The 26044-nt window shown below is 41.1% G+C and overlaps 2 protein-coding genes across 2 annotated transcripts in view; one reads left to right on the top strand and one right to left on the bottom strand.

The window, feature by feature from the left end:
* drosha (drosha ribonuclease III) overlaps positions 1-4828 on the top strand; it is a 182847-nt gene extending 178019 nt beyond the window's left edge. The window contains exon 32 of the mRNA XM_088322279.1: positions 4581-4828. Coding sequence (XP_088178405.1) covers positions 4581-4699 — 119 coding nt within the window. The 3' untranslated portion in view covers positions 4700-4828. The remainder of the gene's footprint in view (positions 1-4580) is intronic.
* Positions 4829-11002: 6174 nt separating this feature from the next.
* The window catches only part of LOC148348264 (cadherin-6-like), a 67467-nt gene continuing 52425 nt past the window's right edge, over positions 11003-26044 (bottom strand). The window contains exons 5-12 of the mRNA XM_088321890.1: positions 25086-25253; positions 23734-23921; positions 19195-19448; positions 13080-13216; positions 12878-12999; positions 12478-12595; positions 12164-12415; positions 11003-11649 (exon numbers count right to left, since the gene is read on the bottom strand). Of these exons, the coding sequence (XP_088178016.1) occupies positions 11150-11649; positions 12164-12415; positions 12478-12595; positions 12878-12999; positions 13080-13216; positions 19195-19448; positions 23734-23921; positions 25086-25253 (1739 nt within the window). The 3' untranslated portion in view covers positions 11003-11149. The remainder of the gene's footprint in view (positions 11650-12163; positions 12416-12477; positions 12596-12877; positions 13000-13079; positions 13217-19194; positions 19449-23733; positions 23922-25085; positions 25254-26044) is intronic.

Raw genomic sequence — 26044 nt, 5'->3', positions numbered from 1 at the left:
ATCCGCAGTTCCCTCAATTGTATTTTGGGGGCAAACCTGATGCCCACGGGGACAACGTTGGAAAGCCCTGCTATGGACCCTTTTATTTGTTTGTAAACATTGTGACCTATTCAATTGAGCAGGGCTTAGCATGGAGGCTAAACAATACTTGTGCTGGTCAGAAGACAGGTGAAAAGAAAGCCGTAGTTGCTGCTAGATGTCGTTTTCTTGTGTGCTAGAATCAGGGAAAAAGTGATTGTAAAAAGTTTTTCAGGATCCCAGCAAAACTCCTTATCAAAGAAAAATAATGGAGTTGTACAACAAAGCAAAAAGACTGGACCGAGTTACTCATTAAAAATGCTTGGGTTTGGGGCGCACGCTTCTCATCAGCTAAGAGAAATCAAACGTTCATAGATATATAGATATATTCTTTATTCACCCCCGTAGGGAAATTCACACTTCCAGCAGTATCCTTTTGTTGTTTATTAACAGATTAAAATGATGGCCCCCCGGTGCTGTGTTGTAGTTTAGCAACAGCGGAGTGGATGAAGTCACACGCTAGTCCAAAAGTTCGACGTCCCTGCAGCAGATAGAAATCTTTGTGCCCAGGGTTACACCACCTCGTGTTCACGTAGATAGCGAGTCCACCTCCTCTCCGCTTCCCGCAGGCTTTTGTGTCTCTGTCCCTAACAGCGCTGAAGTAGCTCCGGATAGCTCCGGGTATTTCCACGTTAGCGTCCGAATAGCTCTGGGTAGCTCCACGCTAGCGTCCGGGTTGCTAGACGTGAACCACGTTTCCGTAAAACACAGCAAACTGCACTCCCTGTACGCTTTGATGTTTTTCACCAGCACAGCCAGTTCTACAGTCTTATTTGGTAGAGAGTTCACATTTAGCATGATTACGGATGGTAACAAAGACTTAGAACGCAGCTAGCCGCTTAGCCTTAGCTCCGGCTCTGTATCCACGATAGGGCCCCGTCATCACGCCGGCACGAGACTTCTTATGATTGCTGCATTGCCAACAATCGTTGGGCCCACATTCCAAGTCATTTTATATATGCATTTAAATATTCATGTTTTTATTGTTTTTATTTAGGAGAAGCATCTCTTGGCGGCATTTGTGCTCAAGTTTTTTAACTACACCCTGTTTTTTGAACGTACCGCTAATTGGTACTTGGTGGCACCATTTTCGAGGTTTACCTTGATGAAATTTGCAAAATAATTGGTCAAGAAGGCGCCGGGTGTTGAGATTTCGGGGTTGGTTGCCCCCTCGCGTTTTTTGGGCTACGAAAACGGCCTGAAAAGCACAGCTTACGCACCCAACATTGGAAAAGGGGGCGCGGTCTTAGCGCTAGCCGGCAGGCTAATCTGCGAATAAAGACGGCTCATGTAACAGCGGCGCTTTTTGCTTGTGCTTTGCAAATTTTTGGCGTGTACTTGGCGGTTCTTGGCGTGTTGACCCGTTCACCGCCTCTAACAGCAAACTGCCGAGATTTCTTTTCATTCCGTATGCTTACTGCCGCTATTTTGTGCCCACACGCTTTTCAAATGAGCATTTATTTCCATTGAGCATAGATGTTGTTTTTTTTGCATGTGTCTAGAATGAACAGTGGAGGCAGTGCCACCAAATGGTGCCCATTTTCAATTCCTCTGTAGGTTTTTTTCTCAAAAGAGCAACAAATGTGGAATTATTATTGTATTTTTGGGGGTACAAGTGACGACCAACAATTTTTCAGGAGCACTTTAATTAATAGTTGGACAGGTAGAATTTGTTTACACACTGACACTAATTTGGACTATTTGTGGCGGGAAATGCTGCAAATCTATTTTGAACACCCTGGTATTGCCGTGTTTTGGAAAGATTTGGATTTGGAAAGAAAAGTTGCTTAGCCATGTTTATATTGGGGGTTTTTTTCTGAAAGCATATCCAAAATGAAAATGGAATTGAAATTGTAAAACAGAAAGCAATAGAAATAAAGAAATTACTGTGTTTTATAGGGTACAAGTACTATAACTACCTTTGAACTGTGTATCTTTAACAACGATTTTTCTGCCAATTTATGCGGGGTTTTTTGGAGCAACCCCCGGGCGGTGTTATGATTATATTAAAGGCTGCACTGGTGCAATTTGTTTGGGATAAAACACTACAGCGTTCATACAGGTGCTTGAAATCCATGAAAACGCTTGAAATTTAATGTTTTCAAGGTTTTAAAGGTGTTTGAATCCTTGAAATTGTTGCTATGTTTCGCAACTAGTCTGCTTAAAAATGACGCCACACTGCTCTCTGGTCCTTTCGCTTTACCATTGCATTTCTTCTTCCCTTTGTGAATAACGGAAGCTGGCATTAGTTTTTTTTTATGATATTGTCATGCCCAAGAGGACAAGTGCATGCTACACCTCAACAGGGCACAATGAAATCAGTGTAAGGATTACACATCAATTCTAAATATTTATTATTGGCTGTGCAAAAAATGAAGGTAGTGTTTCGCAGTGGTAAATTTTAATTGGAAGAAGTTCATGCAAATGAAAATGTAGGCTACCTAATAGTCATTTTTACCCAAGACCTACAGTATAGAGTTTTAAAAGAATTAAACACAGCATATGTAAGTCACAAATATAGTTGTGGCTCTACAAAATACACGACTCATTCCTGATTTCTTCATTTAATGCTACTGAAGAATTGGAAAATTTGCTTTCATGGTACCTAAAGTGCTTGAATTTTGCCAGTTGTACAAACCCTGACACCAGTTTGTAGAAAATCCTGGTAAAAATGCACATTTTAGTGCCCTAGTAGTGTCATGTTACCGACACAATGTGACAATTTATGAATTTTTATACTTAGAGCGCCACAAGAGGATGCTTAAACTAGAATACAAGTTAGAAAGGTGGAATATGTTTGCATAAAGTTGTAGTTTTGACAATTCGCCATGAAATATACATATTTTAATGCGCATGTTATCTTTAGTCAAGTTCAAAGTTCGACGTGTGGAATATGTTTGGCATAAGTTAAGAGGGTAAATGCTTTTAAAATGCACATTTTAATGCTATGGTATTGTCACGCTGCAGGCAATAGGCAGCTAGTACAAAGATTTTTGGGCTAAATTGTGGATTTTTCTTTCTTGAAGCAGCCAACAGGGGGCGCTTTAACTGAAATAAAAGTTAGAAAATTAGAATATGTTTGGATAAAGATACTAGTTTTGATGACCCTTCGTGCTCTAGTCGTGTAATCTTACAGGCACAATGCAGCTTATACAATACTTTTAGAGCTATTTCTTCTTTCTTAAAACAGCCTCAGTTGGTGCTCTAGTACAATTAAAAGTTGCATAAGAATAGGGCGGCAACAACTAATCGATAACATCGATTACATTTGATTATTAAAAGCGTTGGCACCTAATTAGATAATGGATTTGTTGTATCACATATTTGAGAGCCATTAAGTACGTTAAATCAGTGCACACGATTCTGTTGAGACTTGAAGTACAACTTTGGTTCGGCAGAGGGCACTAAAACTTTATATATATATATTTTTTTTTTTTAATTGAACATAGCTTAATTACAAAGATAATTGGCATAATAGTTTTAACTTTGGAATGTTTGACTGTGAAAATTAACAATTTTCAAGTGAATAGAAAATGCTGCAGAGGTCCAGGAAACAAAAATCAGGTAATAAGTACATAAAATCAAGTAAAAAGATAAATGATAAATATGACATGTTTAACTCTACACAAGAGGCAGATTCTTGTGCAAATTATGTATAAGTTTCATATTGATAATGTTTATCAAAAATTACTACACTTGAAATGAAATGTATTTCTTTCTTTTTGTTTTGTATGATAAGTCCAAACTTAATACTTTCTTTGGATAAGGTGATAGGAATCGAGTATCATACATATTTTTAGGCGTATATTAAATATTTGGATGTATTTTTGTCTATTGGCAAGTTAATTGATCTTTTTTATTGTGTTATATTACAGAATATTCTGTGTTTGTGTGCAATATTTTTCAATATGTCCAAAACATTATAGTTAAAAACAGAGGAGGAGCATAAATACGCCTTTAAGAAATCTGATTCATTGATTTATCAAACAAATAATCGACCGATTCCACAATTATGAAAATAATCGTCAGTTGTATCCCTGCATAAGACACTAGTTTGGGGCTATTTCTTACAGAAAATGCATAAAGAATGCATATTTTAATGCCCTGGTTGTGCAACATTACAGAAAACTAAAGTTAAGGTGGGAATTTGCAAACTGCATGATTTGAACACTCGATGGTGCTTTTTATTGTTTTTTTGCAAAGTCATTCGCGTTTATTCTTCGTGCTGATGTCATGTTAAGGCCCGGGTACAATAATTCAAAAATTATTAATTTGACTACTTTATTAGAGGCAGGACCTCCTCATGGAGATGTCTTATGAAGAATTCAAATTAATGATTTGTGACACCTAAGAAGCTTGTTAATTTCACGCCGTTGTTGCTAACGGCAACGCCTCCAATTTTTTGCCCGCTGGACCGAAGTCGGAGAGCATCGGTCGTTCTTTTTTTTTTTCCTCCATTGTTCGTTCTTCAACTTAATCGCTGTTGTGGTCGTTTTTTGCAGATAATTTCCCACAGATGGCCCATCAGAAACGCTTCATCGAGCGCAAATATCGCCAAGAATTGAAGGAGCTTCGACGCGAGCGCGGGGAAAAAGAAGGCTCCGCCTCCAGCAGGAAGTGAGACTCTGGACGGTGCCAGAGACCGGTCAGCCAAAGTTCGTAACATCCTCGCTTTGAACTCGCACAAAATCACTGAGATTTTTTTTTTAAAAGCTTGAATGTAAAAGTCAATAAAATGTTATTGAAATGATGAGTATTCATTTTCTTGATGTCTCCGCCCCAGTAATTTCATTGGCTGTCAACGGGATTGCTACTTGAGGTCATAGAACCATTTCCTTAGTTTTTTTTTGTTTTTTTTGCATGATACTTGATTTATTTGTTTTTTTCTTTTTCTTTTTTTTTTTTTGCAGCCATTTTGTTTTTCAGGAAATGAAAGTTAAATGTCGCTGAAAGGTTTTTGTGCATTCTTTGTTTAATTTTTCATAATTGTACACATATTTTCTTTATTACTTTCTCAAAATAGGTAATAATGATTCTGTACAATTTTTTTAATATCTTGGATTTGTATTTAGATTATTTACAAACCCCAATAATAGTTGTTATTTTTTACTTCATAAAGGGCTTAAAAAGAATAATTGATTGAATATATATATATATATATATATATATATATATATATATATATATATATATATACAGGGAGTGCAGAATTATTAGGCAAATGAGTATTTTGACCACATCATCCTCTTTATGCATGTTGTCTTATTCCAAGCTGTATAGGCTCGAAAGCCTACTACCAATTAAGCATATCAGGTGATGTGCATCTCTGTAATGAGAAGGGGTGTGGTCTAATGACATCAACACCCTATATCAGGTGTGCATAATTATTAGGCAACTTCCTTTCCTTTGGCAAAATGGGTCAGAAGAGGGACTTGACAGGCTCTGAAAAGTCAAAAATAGTGAGATATCTTGCAGAGGGATGCAGCACTCTTAAAATTGCCAAGCTTCTGAAGCGTGATCATCGAACAATCAAGCGTTACATTCAAAATAGTCAACAGGGTCGCAAGAAGCGTGTAGAAAAACCAAGGCGCAAAATAACTGCCCGTGAACTGAGAAAAGTCAAGCGTACAGCTGCCAAGATGCCACTTGCCACCAGTTTTGCCATATTTCAGAGCTGCAACATCACTGGAGTGCCCAAAAGCACAAGGTGTGCAATACTCAGAGACATGGCCAAGGTAAGAAAGGCTGAAAAACGACCACCACTGAACAAGACACACAAGCTGAAACGTCAAGACTGGGCCAAGAAAAATCTCAAGACGGATTTTTCTAAGGTTTTATGGACTGATGAAATGAGAGTGAGTCTTGATGGGCCAGATGGATGGGCCCGTGGATCGGTAAAGGGCAGAGAGCTCCAGTCCGCCTCAGACGCCAGCAAGGTGGAGGTGGGGTACTGGTATGGGCTGGTATCATCAAAGATAAGCTTGTGGGGCCTTTTCGGGTTGAGGATGGACTCAAGCTCAACTCCCAGTCCTACTGCCAGTTTCTGGAAGACACCTTCTTCAAGCAGTGGTACAGGAAGAAGTCCGCATCCTTCAAGAAAAACATGATTTTCATGCAGGACAACGCTCCATCACACGCATCCAAGTACTCCACAGAGTGGCTGGCAAGAAAGGGTCTAAAAGAAGAAAAACTAATGACATGGCCTCCTTGTTCACCTGATCTGAACCCCATAGAGAACCTGTGGTCCCTCATCAAATGTGAGATTTACAAGGAGGGAAAACAGTACACCTCTCTGAACAGTGTCTGGGAGGCTGTGGTTGCTGCTGCACGCAATGTTGATCGTGAACAGATCAAAGCACTGACAGAATCCATGGATGGCAGGCTTTTGAGTGTCCTTGCAAAGAAAGGTGGCTATATTGGTCACTGATTTGTTTTTGTTTTGTTTTTGAATGTCAGAAATGTATATTTGTAAATGTTGAGCTGTTATATTGGTTTCCCTGATGAAAATAAATAATTGAAATGGGTATACATTTGTTTTTTGTTAAGTTGCTTAATAATTATGCACAGTAATAGTCACCTGCACACACAGATATCCTCCTAAAATAGCTAAAACTAAAAAAGCCCCACTCCAACTTCCAAAATATTCAGCTTTGATATTAATGAGACTTTTGGGTTCATTAAGAACATGGTTGTTGTTCAATAATAAAATTAATCCTCAAAAATACAACTTGCCTAATAATTCTGCACTCCCTGTATATATATTTCCTTTTTTATTTATTTGGATTTGGTTTAAATTATAATCTCATTAAAACATACGACTACTAATTACTGTTTCAAATAGGTGAAATGTTTCTTTTCATATTCTCAAATATATATATTTTTTTAATCCAAAAACTGAACAGAACTAAACATTGGTATTGTTTTCCACTAAATAAAAAGTTGTTTAGGGAAATTATTAATTAAATAAGATGAAACAATTAAAAAAGTGTTTTCTTCTTACTTAAAATGAGTGTAAGAATAATAATTTTGGGTAGTGCAGTGGTTGGCACATTCGCCTGACAGCGAGAAGTCCCGGTTTCGAAACCGGGTGGAAACATGTTGACATGGAGAGGGATGGGCCAGGCTGTACTTGCCCAAGACACACCACATTAAATGGTTCCCCTACAATCCTAATAGATAACGTATCCAACCAATTAACCAACGGGGTATAAAATGATGATTGTCTATATTTGTAATCTTAGCAATCTTTTTTTTAATTCACATGAAAACAAAGATAAAACGTAATAGAAACATGATTATGAGACCCAAAAATGAAACTTTAATTATCTACCCTTGTCCACTAGGTGGTGTGTCATTTTCCTATTCAAATTATACAAAGGTAAATTTTCATAGGGTCCATCTGAGATGGGGTCCGGGTGCAGTGCTTGTAAATGTTTAAAATTGTTTATCAATAACTCTGCTTAAAAATTAGGCAGATACTGCTCTCTAGTGGCTTTGCTTTGCCATTGCATTTCCTCTTCCCTCGTGATTAACGGCAGTGCGCATTAGTTTGTATGGCATTGTCCTATTAGAGGTGCATGCTACACCTAAACACGGCACTATGAAATGTGTATTAGTGCAAGGATTACGCATCAATTACAGACATTTATTATGGGCGATGCCAAATATTAGGTAGTGTTTTCCAGTAGTAAATAGTACTGGGAAGAACTTCCTGCAACTGAAAATTTGAGCTACATATTACCGTCATTTTTAACACCTATTTGTATCAGAAAATATATTCAGGATTTACTCAAGATCTAAAAATCAGAAGCCTTGTTAGATGCACAATCAAAATGAAAAATCGCATTTGTAAATGGCAGATATATTTTTGGCTCTCCAAAGTACATGATTCACACCAGATTTCTTATTTTAATGGTACTGGTGAGTTTGGAAAATTTGCTTTGAAAGTCCTTAAAAAGTTCTGGATTTTGGCCATGAAAATGGTGTCCGAACCCTGGTCAATAGATAATTCATCATGGAAAGTGCAGCAAAACGAACCAATGAGCTTTAAAAGATATTTAATTAATGTGATATAAATATCCAGTACAAAATGTCACGTGGTACAAAGCAGAATTTTGGCGGCTACGGCTAGCCTCTTCCCAACACACACACATTTTCTACGCACACAGACACTCCACCACGTTTTAGGGCCTCAACGCCGTCTAATACATGGACAAGCACACGTCTACTGGACGGCCCAATTGGGTCAGCTGCAAAAACAAACAATCAGAACCAGCAGCAGCTGTTAGTTTCCTTTGTCACAACATCTTTCATTAAGGCTGTTGTTGTATTTATTCTTATATTTTTGTTCTACCGTTTGCCGTCAGTTTGTTCAGACATTAGACTAAAAGCGAGTCTGCGTTCCGTCACAATTGGTGCACAATAATTTCAGAAGAAAAGTCCCGTCCAATCTGCTCCACCAAAGTCAAACTGAGGGGATATCTTGCTGATTAAACTGGCAACTGCGGTCTGATGAGACCGTATTTATCCGTGTATAACCTGCACTTGTGCATAACGTGCACCGCTAGTTTTTGAATAGAAATTGGTAATAATTTTGTTTCGCTTTTTCTCATCTCGAACTTTTCAGCCATTTGCATTTGGATGCAGCAAGAATCGAACCTGGGTTGCGGTGGTGAGAGCACCAGTATTATAGTGCTATACATGGTATTTTGCTATCATTCAATTCAATCATTCAATTAACTGTTGTAGGGGATCAATAAGGCTTTTCTTTTGTCTCTTAGAGTAATTTTGCAATGGCAAAAGGCCCACAACCCACTGATTAAAGGTCCTAAAAGTGGGTCGCGACCCATCATTTGTGAAACATTGGTCTAAGTGACATACTATAAGGTAGTACATTTTGTCTCTGTATCATACTTTTAGGATGAGAAGCTCGGTCATCTGGGAGGGACTCAGTGTAGGGCCGCTGCTACTCCCCATTGAGAGGAGCCAGTTGAACTGGCTAGGGCATCTGATAAGAATACCTTCTGGACGCCTCCCTCAGGAGGTATTCCGGGCATGTCCCCCCAGGCCACGCTGGAGAAACTACGTCTCTAGGCTGGCCTGGGAACACATCAGGATCCCGTCGAATGAAGTGATTGGGAAAAGTGAGGTCAGGGCTTCCCTGCTGAGGCTGCTGCCCCCACGACCTTGGATAAGTGGAAGAAAATGGATGAATGGATGGATCATACTTGTTTGAGTCACGGTACCAGAGACGAATGTTAATTTCATTAAGCATTTCACAATGCTTAGAATATAAGAATAGAATGTATTCTATTCCGGTACTGTGACTATAAAGATGGTGTGCTAATGGGATACAATCTCCAACCCTTTCATATGTCATCTATAAATCACTGGTGGTCAAGTGGTTAGAGTTTGATGCTCTCACCGTTTTAACCCAGGTTTGAATCCAGTTACAGTCAATGCTTTACGGTAAAACCTTTTGTATAACATACCTAAACTTTTAGTTCTAAAAAAAGTGCATTATACACAAATAAATAAGGTAATTTAATTCATCATGATAATCACGATGCGAAATCCAAGTATTTTTTATGTCATTACAACTCCCGACACTTTTAGCCTCAAAACCATGGTGGACGCCAGAAAACAGATTTTTCTTTTTCTGCTCGGGTTCTCACAGATCGTTTTGGGCCTTGTATGGGGACATTGGACTAAAAACAAGTCCAAGTTTCGACATCTTGTCCTGAGTTGTGGGCTATGTCTTTTGAAAAATGATTTGGCCAATCCACTTGAGCAAAGGTTCTTCTTGCTTCTTTCAATTGCAACTGCGGTCTGATACGTTTCATTGTATTTATAGTAATACATTTTAGTGTGAAATCCGAGTATTTTTTACGACGTTTAAAAGACTCCACACATTAGATTCTCCAACCGAAAAACTTTTAAATTCAAGTGAAACTGAATTTGCCGGCTGGTGCTGCCAATACTTTGACGCCTGCAGGCCAGGGGGCGCCATTTGCTGTCTTTCGGGTTTGTCATTGTCAAAAACAAGTCCAAGCGCCGTCTTCGGCAGAAAAGTCCCGTCCGATCCACTTGAGGAAAAGTCGGACTAAGGCAAAAACTTCTTTCACTGGCAACGTCCGGCGATCTGATGAGACTTAGTGTAATTGTATATATATCAATAACCCAAGTTTGTTTTTGACATCAATAATGAGACTCCACAGCTCAAATTTTACAAACGAAAAACTTTTTGGATTCAAGTGAGACCAAAAGGGAATTTTCCTTCTCCGGTTTCCTGTCAGTTGGCGAGGTTTGCCCTCCAGGGGGTGCCGTGAGAAGACGACAAGGAAAGTAGTATCTGTACAGTGTGTTGCACGGTATCGAGACTTATACAAGCAGAGGGTCACAAGAAACGCAGCAGGAGTTTAGCAGCCAAACACGGACCAAAATGTCGACGCTCGGCGAGTGAACCAAAAAAAAAAAAAAAACATTGCTAGATATTTGCGAGCCGACACCCCGAGAACCCAGCGTGGGGGTGTCCAAACCTGTTTTGTTCTGAAGCTATTCAGTAAAATAGAAAATGGAACATTTTGATGTTCTTTGCTAAACGTTCTGATCAAGGCCAAGGACAGTTTTTTAATTTGGAGGCGCTCGAATAGATTCTGCATTCAGAAAAGCGAAACGAGGCCAAGCTCAACTCGCATTTTCGATAATCGTTTACAAATCCGACCTTGACGCAGCTTTTCAATGACCTTCGTTCTCTCGGCTTGTGTGGAGAAAGAAATTTCACAACGGGGAAGGCAAAAGCAATTTGCGAGTCGTAACACTTTCACGGCTCAATCCGTTGAAAAAGACCTATGTACAGAACAATGTCAAAACGGAGGTTTTCTTGGTGTTCAGTAGCAAAAAGGAACAAAATAATTTCAAAAAAAATCGTCCCGAAAATCCTGACCAAAAATCCTTCGACAGAAGTAAACAGGACGGCGGTGTCCTGTTTCGAACATCAGTTTGGACACCCCCGACCTAAGACCGGAACAGGCGCGGCACCAACGTCCGGAGTTTGTTTGCGGCCGTCCCGTTAAGAATCCCGGTCGCTGTCGTCGGCTCCGTACATGTCGGCCAGTTTCCTGAAGCGCGGCCCCCATTCGCTCAGGTAGTTGTAGTCCTGTTCGCCTTCGCTAGCGGCCGAGCCCAAAGAGCTAAGCGACTGCGCAGGGGAGCCGCCGCCTTCGTAAGCGTACGTAGCCAGCGAGTCATAAGGGGGCGCCGTGGGGTCGGTGTCGTTGTCCTGGACCTTCTGGTTGATGAAGTCTCTTACGTCGCCGTGGGTGCCAGCAGGGAGTGCGGGCGGTTGGCGGGCCGGCGGGTAGTAGGCCTCGGGCGCGATGTCCCTCCGGAGTTTGCCATCCTCCACTGCTTCGGGGTTACGCAGCGTGCCGATGTCGAAGGCTTGCGTGTCCTCCTCGCCGCCGCCCTCGTCATTATAGCTCACCACGTTGTCGCGGACGTCCTCCTTGGAGATGATCAGCGGCTCCTTCTTGCGTTGCCTCCTCAGAGCGGCGAAAAGGACCACGATCACTGCAGGTGAAAGGCCAAAAACTCAAAACAGAGCGTTGGAATGACCACATTTATCCCTATTTTTGTGCACAGATTTAACCTAAGTTCTGCACCCGACTTTTCCCTATTCTATGCCCTCGGTTGATGTCCTGGTTCTGCCCATTTCTGACCCTGGCCTTGACTTCTCTTCTGCCTCAGTTTCTACCCCATTTCTGTCACCTGTTCCTTTGTTTCTGCCCTTGTGTTTATCCCTGGTTCTGGCCCCAGTTCTCATGGTTTTCCTTATGTTTACGACCTTGGTTTTGACCTCAGTTTCAGTTCAACCCACGGTTCTTCCCCCATTTCTGCCCCTAGTTTTATTTGTTTATGCCCTTAGATTTTCCCTTGGTTCTGCCTCTGTCTCTGACCCCAGTTCCCCCCTACTTATTGCCCTGGGTCCGTTGTTTCTGGGTCCGTATGTTTGCCCTGGTTCATCCCTGGTTCTGCCCCCGTCTCCCCCTATGGTTTTAGTTTTGGTTCTACCGTAGGTACTTACAGAGCAGAATTATGACGCAGAGCAAGATGGCCACCAGCGCCCCTGTGCTGAGGCCGGCCCTGGCGCTCAGTGCCTCGGCGTTGCACAGCTTCATGTTGCCATCGCGGTCGCAGGTGCATACTCGAACCGTCAAGGTACCAGTGCTGCTGCGCACTGGCTGGCCGCCATCTGAGATGACAACCGCCACGTGGTGGACACTCTTCAGCAGGCTGCTGTAGCCGTTTCTGCGCGTCAGGATCCACGCCGTGTTGTCTGAAACGCAGCAGCACTGTCAGCACCGGCTAGCTTTCCGAATAGTGCGGTAAGCGGCGGACCTTTATTGTCCCGGACTGAGAAGTTTGCCTTGCCGGTGTCGTCCTGGGCCAGACTAAAAGAAAAACGATGTCCTCCGATGGGCTCGTCTGGATCTGTGGCACTGATCGTCTGGATTCTCTGCAGCCGTAAATAACACTGGTTAGAAGACCGATGCATTCCTCAAGGCTCAATCTTGAGTACACTTCTTTTTGTCATGTTTTTCGAGTTTTTTTCTGTTATATGCTCAGAAAAAAGACAAATTCTAATAGTTTTCAAAAAATGCACAATTTTACAGAACTAACTAAAACTAAATTGAAGCTAACGCTGAAACTTGTTATCACATCCAAAATGGGAATTTCCCTAAGGTTTAGATGAATTATATATGTAACCACAATAAGAACTTCACCCTGCCCCCCTCACCTGATTGGCTTTAGCGTTTTCACACACAAAGGTCTCGTAATTGGTGGCAAAGGTAGGCGCGTTGTCGTTCACATCCAGAACTCTGATGTAGACCGGCACGTGATTTGCCTGCTGCAAGTTGTCTGAAAAAAAAAAAACACATTTTAGGGCTAGGGTTAAGCCCCTCCCTCAGTCCAAAACGACGTTTGTGGCGGGTACTCACTGAATTCGGACGCTACTACCGAGATGTTGTGCCAAGCGTTCTCTTCGCGGTCCAGTTCCCGTAACAAGAAAACAGAACCGTTGACTGCGTGAACGTCGAAAATGCGGTCCATGTCCGTGCGACGGTTGATGGAGTACCTGAGGATCCAAGTCGGGGTTAGCCAATTGGGAGGAAGGTAGGCGGAGTTTGAGGTGGCAAAATGCAGAAACGTCAATGACAACTTCCTAGCCAATGACTCCTAGTCAAAGGCAGAATTGCCTATGCCTGTATGTGTTCATAACAGGCATATGGCCAAGGGTCTCGGCAAGGATGTTAAAAATTAGGCTATGAGGCTAACCACATATTGCTGCCTCTGGTCTCGTAAGGAGATCAAACGGAGGATCTTCCAAGCACTCATTAACTTTATCCTATTCTACGGTTGCAAAAGATGGCCACTCCGCAAGAAAGAAATTCAACGCTTTGAAGCCTTCAACATGTACTGGCTCAGACAGAACTCCAATATACAGCTGATTGACCAAATCACGAATATGGTTTTTCGGGTAGTTGTGACAATTCTAGTTTTGAGGCCACTCTCCTCAAAAGGAGGATTCGGTGGTTAGGTCACGTCCTTCGCCACTCACAAGAAGAAATCTCTCGCCAGCTAGTCAACTCAGTCGCTCTTCCCTCCTGGAAGAAAATGAGAGAAGGCCAGCTAAAAATATGGCTAGCGACAGTAAAAGCAGATATGGAGCGCGCCTCAGAAACCCAAAGTCTTCGGCATCCGACCCTGGAATTGTGAATGACAGGAGTTCGCCGAGGTTGTAGTTTCCGATCGGCGAGGCCGGGTTACCCTCATTTGGGACATGGTGAACGCGTTTGATCCAGCCCAACTCATCTGGGTTAATGCCGAGTCAAACTCAAGCTCAATCTAACCACATAGGCAACGTGCTACTGTATATTTTTTTCTAATTTTTTTGTACTTGAGTCTACTTTGTTGTCCAAATGTCATCTTTTCAAGTAATTTGTGTATTTTTTCCATTGTGGTCCTTATTTAATCCCTTGAAAGAAGTCTTTTCAATGTCTCATTTGTATTTTGTGTTTCTAATTTAGTCCCCAAAAAGAGATCCATGTCTTTTATCTACTTTGTTCGTCGTGGTCCTAATTCATTTCACTGCAATATATCTTTACAACCTCTTGTCTCTAGGTTGTCTACTGTGGTCAAACTTTTGTCCCCTGAAAGATGTCTTTTCAACGTCTTGTGACCATTTTCTCCATTGTGGTCCTAATTCAGTCCAGAAAAAGACGTTTTTTTCAATATATTTTGTCTGTATTGTCTACTGTGGTCCTAATGTAGTCCAGAAAAAGAAATCTATTCAACATCGGGTGTGTTTCGTTTGTTGTGGTCCAAGTTTAGTCCACAAAAAGACGTCATTTTTTAACTTGTTGCTTCTACTTTGCCTATTGTGTTTAGAATTTAGCCTCCATAGGCACATATTTTTAAAGTCTCTTGTCAAGTTTGTCTATTGTGGTCTAAATTTAGTCCACAAAAGACATTTCAACGCCTTGTGTCTATGTTGTTCTTTCAGGTCTAAATATAGTCCCCTGAAAGATGTATTTTCAAAGTGTGTTGTCTAGTTTTTCTATTTTGGTCAGAATGTAGTCCTCCGAATACTTAATTTTCAATGTCTCTTTCCTAGTTTGTCTATTCCAAAAATCTAGTCCCCCAAAAAAAAACCTTTCAACAGATTGTGTCTAGTTTGTTGTGGTCCAAATATAATCTTCTTAAAGATGTTCTTGCAGTCTTGTGTCTAGTTTGTATACTTCAGTTCCAGTTTAGCCCCTGAAAGACGTTTTTTAAACTGCATATGTCTAGGTTCCTTTAAAAGATATCTTACCAATACCCACATCTTGTGTCTATTTTCTTTCTTGTATCCCAAATGTAAATAACGTCGTGAGTCTAGTTTGTCCTTTGTGATCCTAGTTGTCCCCCAAAAGACATTGTTTTAACATCTTGTGTCGTTTGTTGTCGTTGTTTGCGGTACTAGTTGTCCTCCGAATTACGTCGCGTCAACGTCTTGCGTCTTTTGTAGTCCAAATGAAGTCTCCAAAAAGTTGCCTTTTCAGAGTCTGTTGTCCAGTTTTTGTATTGCTGTCCAAATTTAGTCTCCAAAATTATCTTTTACACTTCTTGTGTCTAGTTTTCTAGTACCCAAAAAGACATCTTGTAAGAGTCCTGTGTCATGGGTTTTCATTGGAGTCTAAATGTTGTCCCCTGAAAGATGTAGTTTTAACGTCTTGTGTGTAGTTTGTCCTTTGTGATCCTAGTTGTCCTTCAAAAGACATCGTTTTAATATTTTGTGTCTGTCTTTTGTTTGCGGTCCTAGTTGTCCTCCGAAAGACGTCTTTTCAACGTCTTGTGTCCTTTGTAATCTAGATGAAGTAGCCAAAAAGTCGCCTTATCAGAGTCTGTTGTCCAGTTTTTGTATTGCTGTCCTAATTTAGTCCCCAAAATCATCTTTTACACATCTTGTGTCTAACTTGTCTAGTCCCCAAAATGACATCTTATAAGAGTCCTGTGTCATGGTTTTTCATTGGAGTCTAAATGTTGTCCCCTAAAAGATGTAGTTTTAACGTCTTGTGTCTAATTTATCTATTGTTCTCCAAATGTAGTGAGAAAAAAAACATATTTTTAACATCTTATGTCCATTTAGTCTATTGATAGTAGAAATGTCGTCCTCTGGAAGACAGTGTTTTCTTTTGAACAGGATTCACAGCAGCTCACTTTTCCCGACTTGCGATTTTCCAAGCAAGAAGAAACTTATTATAAGAAAAAAAATGGATTTTGTTTGCATGAAAAATAGACCACGTTGCCATAATTTGTTTTTTTACAAGTCAGAGTGGAGCGGGAAAAAAAAAAAAGAAAAGACTTCATCAACACTTAAACACAAATCGCGACGTGGACGCTTCAATTACCGAACACTCGCTCGGCAACAAATCATTCCGTTTTCGTCTTTTGTACTCGCAGAAAATACCAAATATACATTTGCACTTTCCAGAAACAGCGGAAAAGGATTCGTTTTGGCTTTTTTCTTCGATGTCAAAACAAGCTCACCTGCTTCAAAATCAATACAGTAATAAATGAATGGATCCATAAAAAAATGATACATCGATGAATAAATACACAGATGAGTTAATGAATATGCAGATAGATAAATCAAAAAGATATGAATTGATAAGTGAAAGGCTAGAGGCATAAAAAATAGATCCAAAAATGCATTGAGTAATAAATAGAAAAATAAGTACATAGAAAGACGAATCAATAAAAGGATAGATAAATGGACAAATACATAATTAAGCAAGTAAATGAATAAATTGATAAATACATGCATCGATTAATGATTGGATGAAAAAAATAAATGCATAGAAAAATGAACCGATAAATGAAAAAATAAAATGATGGATGGAGGAAGAAATAGATAAATGACTGATACATATATAATAAACAATTAGATACATGAATTGATAAGTAAACGGAGAGATGAATGAATAAATAAATGCATAAGTTAATACAGTGGCTTGCAAAACTTTTTGGCCCCCTTGAACTTTGTGACCTTTTGCCTTCAAACATTATGATGTAAAACTGTAATTTCAGTTTTATAAAACAGTGTCTCAGACCTGCCTGGTGTGTTCCTCGTTCTTCACGATGCTCTCTGTGCCTTAAACAGACCTCTGAGATTACAGTCACCCAGCAGGTGTACAGAGACTTGATTACACTCAGGTGGATTCCATTTATCATCGTTAGTCATTTAGATCAACATTGAATTATTCAGAGATCCTCACTGAACTTCTGGACAGAGTGTCCTGCACTGAAAGTGAAGTGGCTGAATAATTTTGGACACCCACTTTTTCGCTTTTTATTTGTTAAAAAAGTCGGCGGCGCAGTGGTTAGCGCGTGTGCGGCACAGTTCTAAGGTTTTGGGAACCTCCTGTGTGGGTTCAAATCCAGCTACCAGACTTGCTGTGCGGGGTTTGTATGTTCTCTTCGTACTTGCGTGGGTTTCCTCCGGGCACTCCGGTTTCCTCCCACATTCCAAAAAACCATGCATTTCAGGTGAATTGGCCGTTCCAAATTGTCCCTAGGTGTGAATTAGCGAGCGAGTTCTCTGTTCCTGTGTGCCCTGCGATTGGCTGGCAACCAGTTCAGGGTGTCCCCTGCCCACTGCCCGATGATGGCTGGGATGGGCTCCAGCACCCCTGCGACCCTACTGAGGATAAGCGGTGCAGCTAATGAGAGGAGATGATATGAGATTTACAAAGATAAGCCTTTGAGGTGAATATTTAAAATAAAATAAAAAATGATGCCGCCCTCATGATTCCATGAGCGACCCGGGTTTGATTCCTGTTGCATTCAGTGTTTCAATGTCACATTCTACTATTGCACAAATACTGTTTATATACTTTACCGTAAAACCTTTGTTTATTACGTTCACCCAAATAAATAAATCCGCTAGATTTCATCCGGTGGAAGAAGTGCTAACGCTTCTGTCTTGCCAGAGGCAATTTTTTTCGACTTCGACTTAGCTGCTGCAAAAATGACATTTTCAAAGTCGCTTCTTGATGCCCTCGTAAAAATAAAGATAAGGCGGTGGGAGGGATGGAGACCCCCCCTGCCTCCCCCTGCTGCCATTACCCCTGCCTGCTGCTCTAGGAAGTCGTAGAACCACCTCCTGCCCCCCCATCATACCCGAATGCCAGGGGCTACTCGCTGATGGCCGATAAAAGAGAATGATATCATATTTGACACTCGCAATAAAGTGCAGGAACTTCAACCTTGAGAACCGCCCCCCCTTCCCCTAACGCATCGTAAAATGAAAAATGTAAGCTGAAGTGCTGAAGTGACCCCCCAACTGCACCTCCCGCCCCCCCTTACACCAAAACTCCAGAAAGTCACGTCCCTCTGCAGCTGCCACACACATTTTGACATTTTCAGGCCTCCATGAATGTTTGCGTTTGGATTTTTCGATACCTTAAATAACGCAGGTGCTGCAGCACCGCCTATTGACACTCTTGAGGAAAATTGTACAAGATTTAGGTGAAATTGTACACACTTGTACTTGAAGCCTCTGCGATCGTCTTTAGCTAGGTTTGGTGTCAAGCAATATTTCCTGCAATCTTCCACAGCTTACAGCGTTCACAAAAAGTCTGAGAGCATAACTGGAAACTATGGTAAGAAACATCAATCCCAAGTGTGGCAGCCAAATCATTTTCAAACATGTCCAAAACCTGAATAAAACTACATCTTGCTGACCCTTCTTTGTCCGCGTTTTTGTTTTCAATCCCCTTTCATTTATTTTTTGTCACATTGTTTATTTTTTCCCTAGCTTTTTTACTACTTACTTAATTTGCCTTTTTTCTCCTTTTGCTTTCTATTTTCCTTTTTTTCTATTATTTGTTTCTTAATTTTTTTTCCAAGCTTTTATTTGGTACTTTTTCCCATTTTCTTATTTTTCTTGATTTTTTTTAATTTTCTTTCTTTCCTTTTCTCCATTTGTTTCTTTTTTATTAGCTTTTTCCTTCTTTTTATCTTGGTATATGTTTTCATTTTTTGCTTCTTTAAGTCATTGTGTGCATAATGTTAAATAACAATTGTTGATATATGGATGAAAGCAACAAAAATAACCTGAAGGCTCGCTTAGAAGTAGAAAGATCCTAAAGAGACGGTTTTGGAAAAACTGTACTCACTTTACTCAACTTTGTGCAACTTCGACACGGACTACAAAATACCGCATTTAAAACACCGCCATGGGAACCCAAGAGGCTTTTACCTACAAGCACTTATTTTTATGCGCTGGATAGATTTCTTGTGCCAGGGGAAGGTCTGGCGCAGCCTAGACAAAGCATTAGTATTAAGACACTTACATTAAATACCAACAAAATCGATAAACATCTGTTTTCATTTGGTCTGCTTTTGTGGAGAATAAATTGGGTACTGCAGCTCCTGACCACTGACCACTCTAAGCAGCCCAGTCCAATCTTCTATCGGCCATGCAGGCTTGTATGAAAAATGGGACGATTTTCAAGGGGTGTACGTCATATACGAAAAAATAGGATATTTTCCCCCTGGATAAAGACTCACCTGACGGGGCTTCTTTTGGCGTCGGGGTCGGACGCGGCGACTGCGCCGATGAGGGTGCGAACGGCAGCGTCCTCGCGCACTTCCATGACGTACGCGTTGCGTTCGAAGACAGGCGGCTCGTCCACGTCCTCCACCGTCACCTTGACGGACGCTTCATCCCTGAAGGGCCCCGAAGACAAAAAACGGCCGTCCACGTGGACGTTCTCCACTTGCACTCGTAAACTGAACTGACGCTTGCGCTCAAAGTCCAGCGGCTAGAAAGAACAAAAACAAAAAATGAAAATAACACACCTTTAGAAAATGCCAAGTTTTATTTTGTTCTATGTCAGAGGTGGGAAAACTATGGCCAGCGGCAACATATGCAAAATGAAAATGGTAAATATATGATAATACGAGATTTTTTTAAAATAATTTATTTATTGCAGGAAAAAAATATTTCTGAGCTAGCCTAATTTACATTGAAGGGACATTGCATAATATTTAACCAACTGAGAAAGGGTGCTAAAAAGCACAAGGGAGAATACTAACTACGGAGACTCTAAGTGACCAAAAAGCAAACATGTTTTGAGGGAAGAAAGAAAAAAGAAGAAAATAAAGGAAGAAAAAGAGAAATGAAGAAAATGAAAAAGGGACAGATAAAAATTGAAAATAAAGAGAAATAAGAAAAAAGAATGACAAAAGAAAGAAAAAGAAAAAACAGAAAACAGAAAGGATAAAAAGGGGAAAAGAAAAAGAGAAATAATAAAAATGAAGAAGAAAAAAAAAGCAAGAAAAAGGGGAGAAAATAAAGAAGAAAGGAGAAAAACAATGAAAAAGGAAAAAAGTAAAGAATAAAAAGAGAATAGAGAGAAAAAAAAGCAAAAGGACAGGTTTCCCTAAAATATATACAAATGTCTCGAGCTCCGAATATTTAAAAAATTGTTCAGTTCAATGTTTTTTTTCCATATCGTTTTTACAGCTAGGCTGCACCAAACAATATGCAAAGTTCCTTTCATTTTTGTTTTTTAAAAAACAAATATAGTTTTAACAAATATGAAAATAAATCTGAAACACACACGCGTGCATGTATATTTATTTATAATTACATGTGAAACTTACTCATGAATTTCTGTAGTATCACATTTGAAACTGTCAAAATCTCCCTTTTTTTCTCTTGGCTAAATTTTGGAACCCAAATTGCTAGCTTCCTGGCGGAGGTTAGCTAGCAATGCTGTTGGAACAAGCTCCATTTGGCATCTTTTGGGCTCCAGATGGGACTTATTCCCACTCGGCAAGCTCACTTAATTAGCGACTTCAGACGTCGTCATGGCAACGGATGGCAAACGAAAGGCGCCTCTACTAGCAGACGAATGCTAGCATGTGGTTAGCACACTCGACAAGCTAACTCAAATACCAGCTTGACACAGAGCCACGGCAACAGAGGGCAACGGAGGGCAAACAAGCGCAGTTTGCTAGCAAGTGAGTGCTAGCATGTTGCTAGCAAGCCAGATGGTTGCATCTTCTTTCTCACTTTGCAAGCTCACTTAATGAGCAGCTTGAAGACGGTGCCATGCAAGCGGAGGCCAAACGAAGGCAGCATTGCTAGCATGCTAGCTTGTCGCACCTTATTTCAGACTCAGCAGACTCACTAAATTAGCAGCTTGGGACAGCGCCACGGCAACTGAGGGCAACGAAGGGCAAACGAAAGGAGCATTGCCAGCAAGCGAAGGCTAGTATGTTGCTACCATGCTATCTGGTCGCACCTTGTTTCCCACTCGGCAGGCTCACTGAATTAGCGACTTCTGAGGTTGTCATGGCAACGGAGGGCAAACAAACGTGCCTCTTCTAGCAGACAAACGCTAGCATGTTGTTAGCAAGCTAGCTGGCCGCACCTTATTTCACACTCGACAATCTAACTTAATTACCAGCTTGACTCAGAGCCACAGCAACAGAGGGCAACGGAGGGTAACGGAGGGCAACGGAGGGCAACGGAGGGCAAACAAGCACGGTTTTGCTAGCAAACAAATGCTAGCAAGCTAGCTGATTTCACCTTTTTTTCCTCTTTGCAAGCTCGCTTAATTAGCAGCTTAAAGACGGCGCCATGCAAACAGAGGGCAAACGAAGGCAGTATAGCTAGCAAATGAAGGCTAGTATGTTGCTAGCATGCTAGCTGGTCGCAAATTCTTTCCCACTCGGCAAGCTTGCTTTAACTCACTTCAATGCACAATGTTTAGCCAATTTTGGCCATTAGACATATTTTTGTTTTGGAGCTATATATGCACAGTATATATATTGAACGCTCATCTTTCATAAGAAAATTGCTCTTACCATTGTTTAATAAACAACAGTTGAACATTGCTAAGTTTCTTAAAATTACTTGTTTCCAAGAAAACATCTGAGATAAACGGCTTTTTGGGAAAGGATGCAATTTAAGAAGAACTTTATTTCTTTGCATTTGTGATACCGCACAAGGGTACTTTGCTTGAAAAAGAACAGTTTATTGCAAGAACACTGAACTTATAAATGAACTTGCAAGAACTTGTATGTGTCCAATCTTTCCGATGACGTATTTGCACCATTTTGGCCACCATGGCAATCACATTCCTGTAGACATGCACGAAACGTCATCCCTCTCTGACCAGAAGATTAAGATGGGACTTTCATCTTTTTTTAGAAGGAAAACAACTCCTTATCCATGTATTCACTCACATACTACTTTACATCCTACTACCTAGAGGTAAGACCAGACCCAAAACATTCAGCCCAACCTGATCCGAACCGTGGGTATATAAACTAAACCCGCCCAAACCCAACGGACTAACTTGATTTGATAAATGAGCCCGAAATAAACCCAAAGCTTTATTTTCCCGCAAAGTAAACACGAAGCTTTACTTGGGCCGTGGGGTTGACTCGGGGTTGAGTCCCACAAGTAAAGTATGCAGCCCAAAAATGGCAGCGAAGTGCGCATTTCAGCAACGTGCAACAAATGAAAGTGAAACTGAACAAAATAGCACCTAAAACAAAATCAGATTCTGCAGATTACAAGCTGCAAATAGTGAAGTATTTGGCCGAATAGCAGAAAGGTTGTAAAGCTATTAGCAAGAAGTGGAAATTACCTCAAACGTGAGATAGGTGGAAGGAGAAAACACACATAATTTTGTCATGATTGCTGATTCAGGGCACCTGTGACTGCCTAATTGGCGCCAACAGCCCTGAGAGCTGATTGGTTCAGAGACTCCTTTTAAACCCCCGGCTTTCAAGTGGAAGCCGTCAGACCGTTTGTGAACCTATGCTCCCAGCTAGGCAAACTTATACCTTCTGACATTTTGCTGCCCTGTTTTCTCCTGCCTGATACCTGTTGCCGACTCGTTTCTGGACCCGTTTCTGCCCTGATCTGCCATCCCGACCTCCGATCTGTTTTGCCCTGTTTCCTGCCTGATACCTGTTGCCGACCTCTTTTCTGAACACGATACCGCCCTTGCTCTCCCATCCCGGCTAGTGACCGGTATTCCTGCTGTCTACAATTTTCCTCGCTCGACACGGAAGTGCCACTTCCGCGTTCCCGCCACCTGCTATCCGTGTCCGTCGATCATCAAATCGTGGATGTAAGCACTGCTCTCCCTCTTTATCAATAAATCTGAGTAAACGAACGCTACTGGGTCCTGTCTCCGTTTCTGGCTTGTGTCACTTTTTCCCCAAAACTGAGGATGAAAATGCCTTTAGAATTAGTGATTTGGAGTTAAACTTATAGTTTGGTAAGCATTTTCTTCATCTAAATAATTACTTGAGTAAAAGTAAGTGCGTGCTGTCCAGATCCTCCACGAAGGGAAACATCTAGGGCCGGGTCTGGGCCTGGGCCTGGGCCTAAGGTCTTACCTCTACTATTAGCCATACGGGGCCGCCAATACACTTTAATCGCCAGAAACAGAAAGCAACAAACAGACATGGGGACGTCCTCGATGTGTGGACAAAGATCTGATCAAAGCAACTCCTCTCATCTAGAGATGTTTTTTCCAACTGAAATCATTCCTAGAGACTTGATACTGGTACTGATACTTGATACTGACTTGATACTTTAGAATTGTTTAAAAAAAAAATGTTCATGTTTTGGCACTCAGGAAAAAGCCTTGTGAAAAGAATAATTTTACGTTACGACATTGAATGACTTAATGAGAGGGTTGAGACGGCGCTACAGCAACCGAGGCCAAACAAAAGGTAGCATAGCTAGCTGTGTGCACGTTTTTCCCACTTGGCAAGCTTGCTTAATTAGTGGCTTGATACGGTGCCATGGTAATGGAGGGCAAATGAATGCAGAGTTGCTAGCAAGCAGAAGCTAGTATGTTGCTAGCCTGCTAACTGGTCGCACCTTTATTAGCTGCAGGATGCAGCGGCGTAGCAATCAAATAAACACTAGATGTTGCTAGCAAACAAAGGCTAGTATGTTGCCAGCATGCTGGCTGGTCACACCTTCCTTAGCAGGAGGATGCAGCAGCAAATGAACGCTAGCATGTTGCTAGAAAACGAACTCTAGTATGATGCTAGCATGCTAGCTGTGCTCACCTTCTTTAGCATCAGGACGCCCTCCTGCGTGCTCCGATTGGCGGCCACCTCGAAGACGCCAATCGCGTCGCTTCCGACGATTCGGTAGGACATTTCGGCGTTTTCGCCGACGTCGTTGTCCACGGCGCGGAGAACGCCAACTACCGAGCCCGGAGACAAGGACTCGGCCACTCGGAACTCGTACAACGCTGCAGAAAACAACAAAAACAAGAACATAGACATCAAAATCATAAGACACAAAATTGGCAAAACGTAGCAGGCTTGTCCAGCATCAGATGTCTATTGGACGTCTGATTTTGGGTCCGTTTTGGACATGATTTAGTCACAAAATAGACGTCAAAAACTGAGCTTCTTTTGTTTTTTCCTATATGGACATCTTTCAGTCCCAAAAAGGCATTTTTTTCTATTTGGTGATCCTAATTTAGTCCCCATAAAGACTTATTTTCAATGTCTTCCGAATAGTTTGTCTATTGTGGTCCTATTTTAGTCGCCAATAAGACATCTTATCAACTTCTGTATATTTGGTTTATTGTGGTCCTAAATTAGTCCCTCAAAAGACATATTTTACATATATTGTCAGTTTTGGTCCCAATTTAGTCCCATGAAAGACCCTTTTTTAATGTCTTGTTTATTATAGTCCAAATGTCCAAATTTAGACCTCAGAAAACGTCTTGTGTCAAGTTTAACTATAGTATTGAGAATCCATTCCCCTGAAAAGCATCTTTTTAACATCTTGTGTCTAGTTTGTCCAGATTTGTCCCCAAAAGACGTGTTTTCAACGTCTTATGTCTAAGTTGAACCCTAAGTCTTATGTCCAAATTTAATCCCCAGGAAGATGTCTCTTATGAATACTTTGTCTGTTGTGGTCCTAGTTTGATTCCATAGACATTGTTTGTCTATTTCTTGTGGTTCCAATTTAGGCTCATGAAAGTTTCAATGTCTTTCGTTTAGTTTGTTTATTTTGGTCCATATGTATTCTCCGATAGACGTCTTTCCACATCTTGTGTCTTCTATAATCAAAATTTGGTCCCCCAAAAGTCTTTTCAACATTTTCTCTATAGTTTGTTTACTGTGGTCCAAATGTATTCCCCTGAAAGACTTGTTTTAAACATCTTGTGTCTAGTTTGATCATTATGGTTCAAATGTAGTCCCCCAAAAGACATCCTTTCAATGTCTTGTGTCTGGTTTGTCTATTGTGATCCAAATTGAGTCCCCTGAGAGAAATCAACATCTTGAAAAACTTTCTTTCAACTTGTTTCTATAGCAAAATTTGGGCCTGGTTTATTACTGAGAATCAAAAGTCTTAGAGACCCCTCTCAGTTTTTTGGGGGGGTGGTCCGGCCAAGACTCACTTTTGGTGAAGCGCGGCGGGTTGTCGTTGACGTCAGCCAAGCTAACGCTAACAGTTGTGGTCCCCGAGAGACCCCCCATCTGGCCCGCCATGTCCTTGGCCTGGATCACAACCTGGTACTTGTCCTTCACTTCCCGGTCCATCCCTGGCAGTGCCGTCTTGATCACGCCTACCGGAAAACGAAAAAAATAATAGTTTTAGTGGGGGGATTGTTTGGAAATTGGAATTATTTTAATGCCACCGCTACAAGCAGTTTATATCCCAGACTAAAGAGGCGTTATATTTTATCATTATATCATGTTGGGGAAAAAAATCACTGGGGCCAGACTAGTAGTTTTAAGAGAAAGGGAAAAAGAGGAAAGAGAAAAAGAGAGGAAGAGTGAGAGAGAGAAAGAGAGAAAAAGAGAAAGAAAGGGGAACGAGATGAAGATAGGAAAATACAGAGAAATAGAGAAAGACGAAGGCGGAGAGAGAGAGAGAAGAACTGCATCTGCTGCATTTTTTTTTATATAGCGCTTTTCAAGTCAATGACTTCCCAAAGCGCTTTACAATGTGCTCCACATTTCCCAATAGCGGCCTTGCAGCCATGTAAGGCGCTAACCTGCGTATTGGGGGTATTTAGGGGTTCAGTGTCTTACCCAAGGACACTTCGATATGTAACACGGACGAGCCGGGATTCGAACTGGGATCCCTTAAGAGACAAAGAGAGAGAGAGGGACAAAAAGAGAGACACAAATAAAGAGACAGGGATAAAAAGAGAGAGGGATGCAGAAAGAGACAGAGAAAGAAGAAATAGCGGAAAAAAAAATCATAGAGGGTGAGAAACAATGAGAGAAGAAATTGAAAGTCAAAGAGGGACAGCTCGATAGAAGACATAAAGACAAAGAAAGAGAGAAGAAATAAAAGGGACAAGGAGGAAGTGAGGAAGACAACAAGAGCATGAAAGAGAGAGAAAGACAA

The sequence above is a fragment of the Urocampus carinirostris genome, chromosome 18 (genome assembly GCF_059441175.1).
Source record: "Urocampus carinirostris isolate Australia breed hairy pipefish chromosome 18, RoL_Ucar_1.0, whole genome shotgun sequence".
In the NCBI taxonomy this organism is placed as follows: Eukaryota; Metazoa; Chordata; class Actinopteri; order Syngnathiformes; family Syngnathidae; genus Urocampus; species Urocampus carinirostris.
Note: the sequence above shows the minus strand (reverse complement) of the source record. Positions and strands in the feature narration are given on the sequence as shown.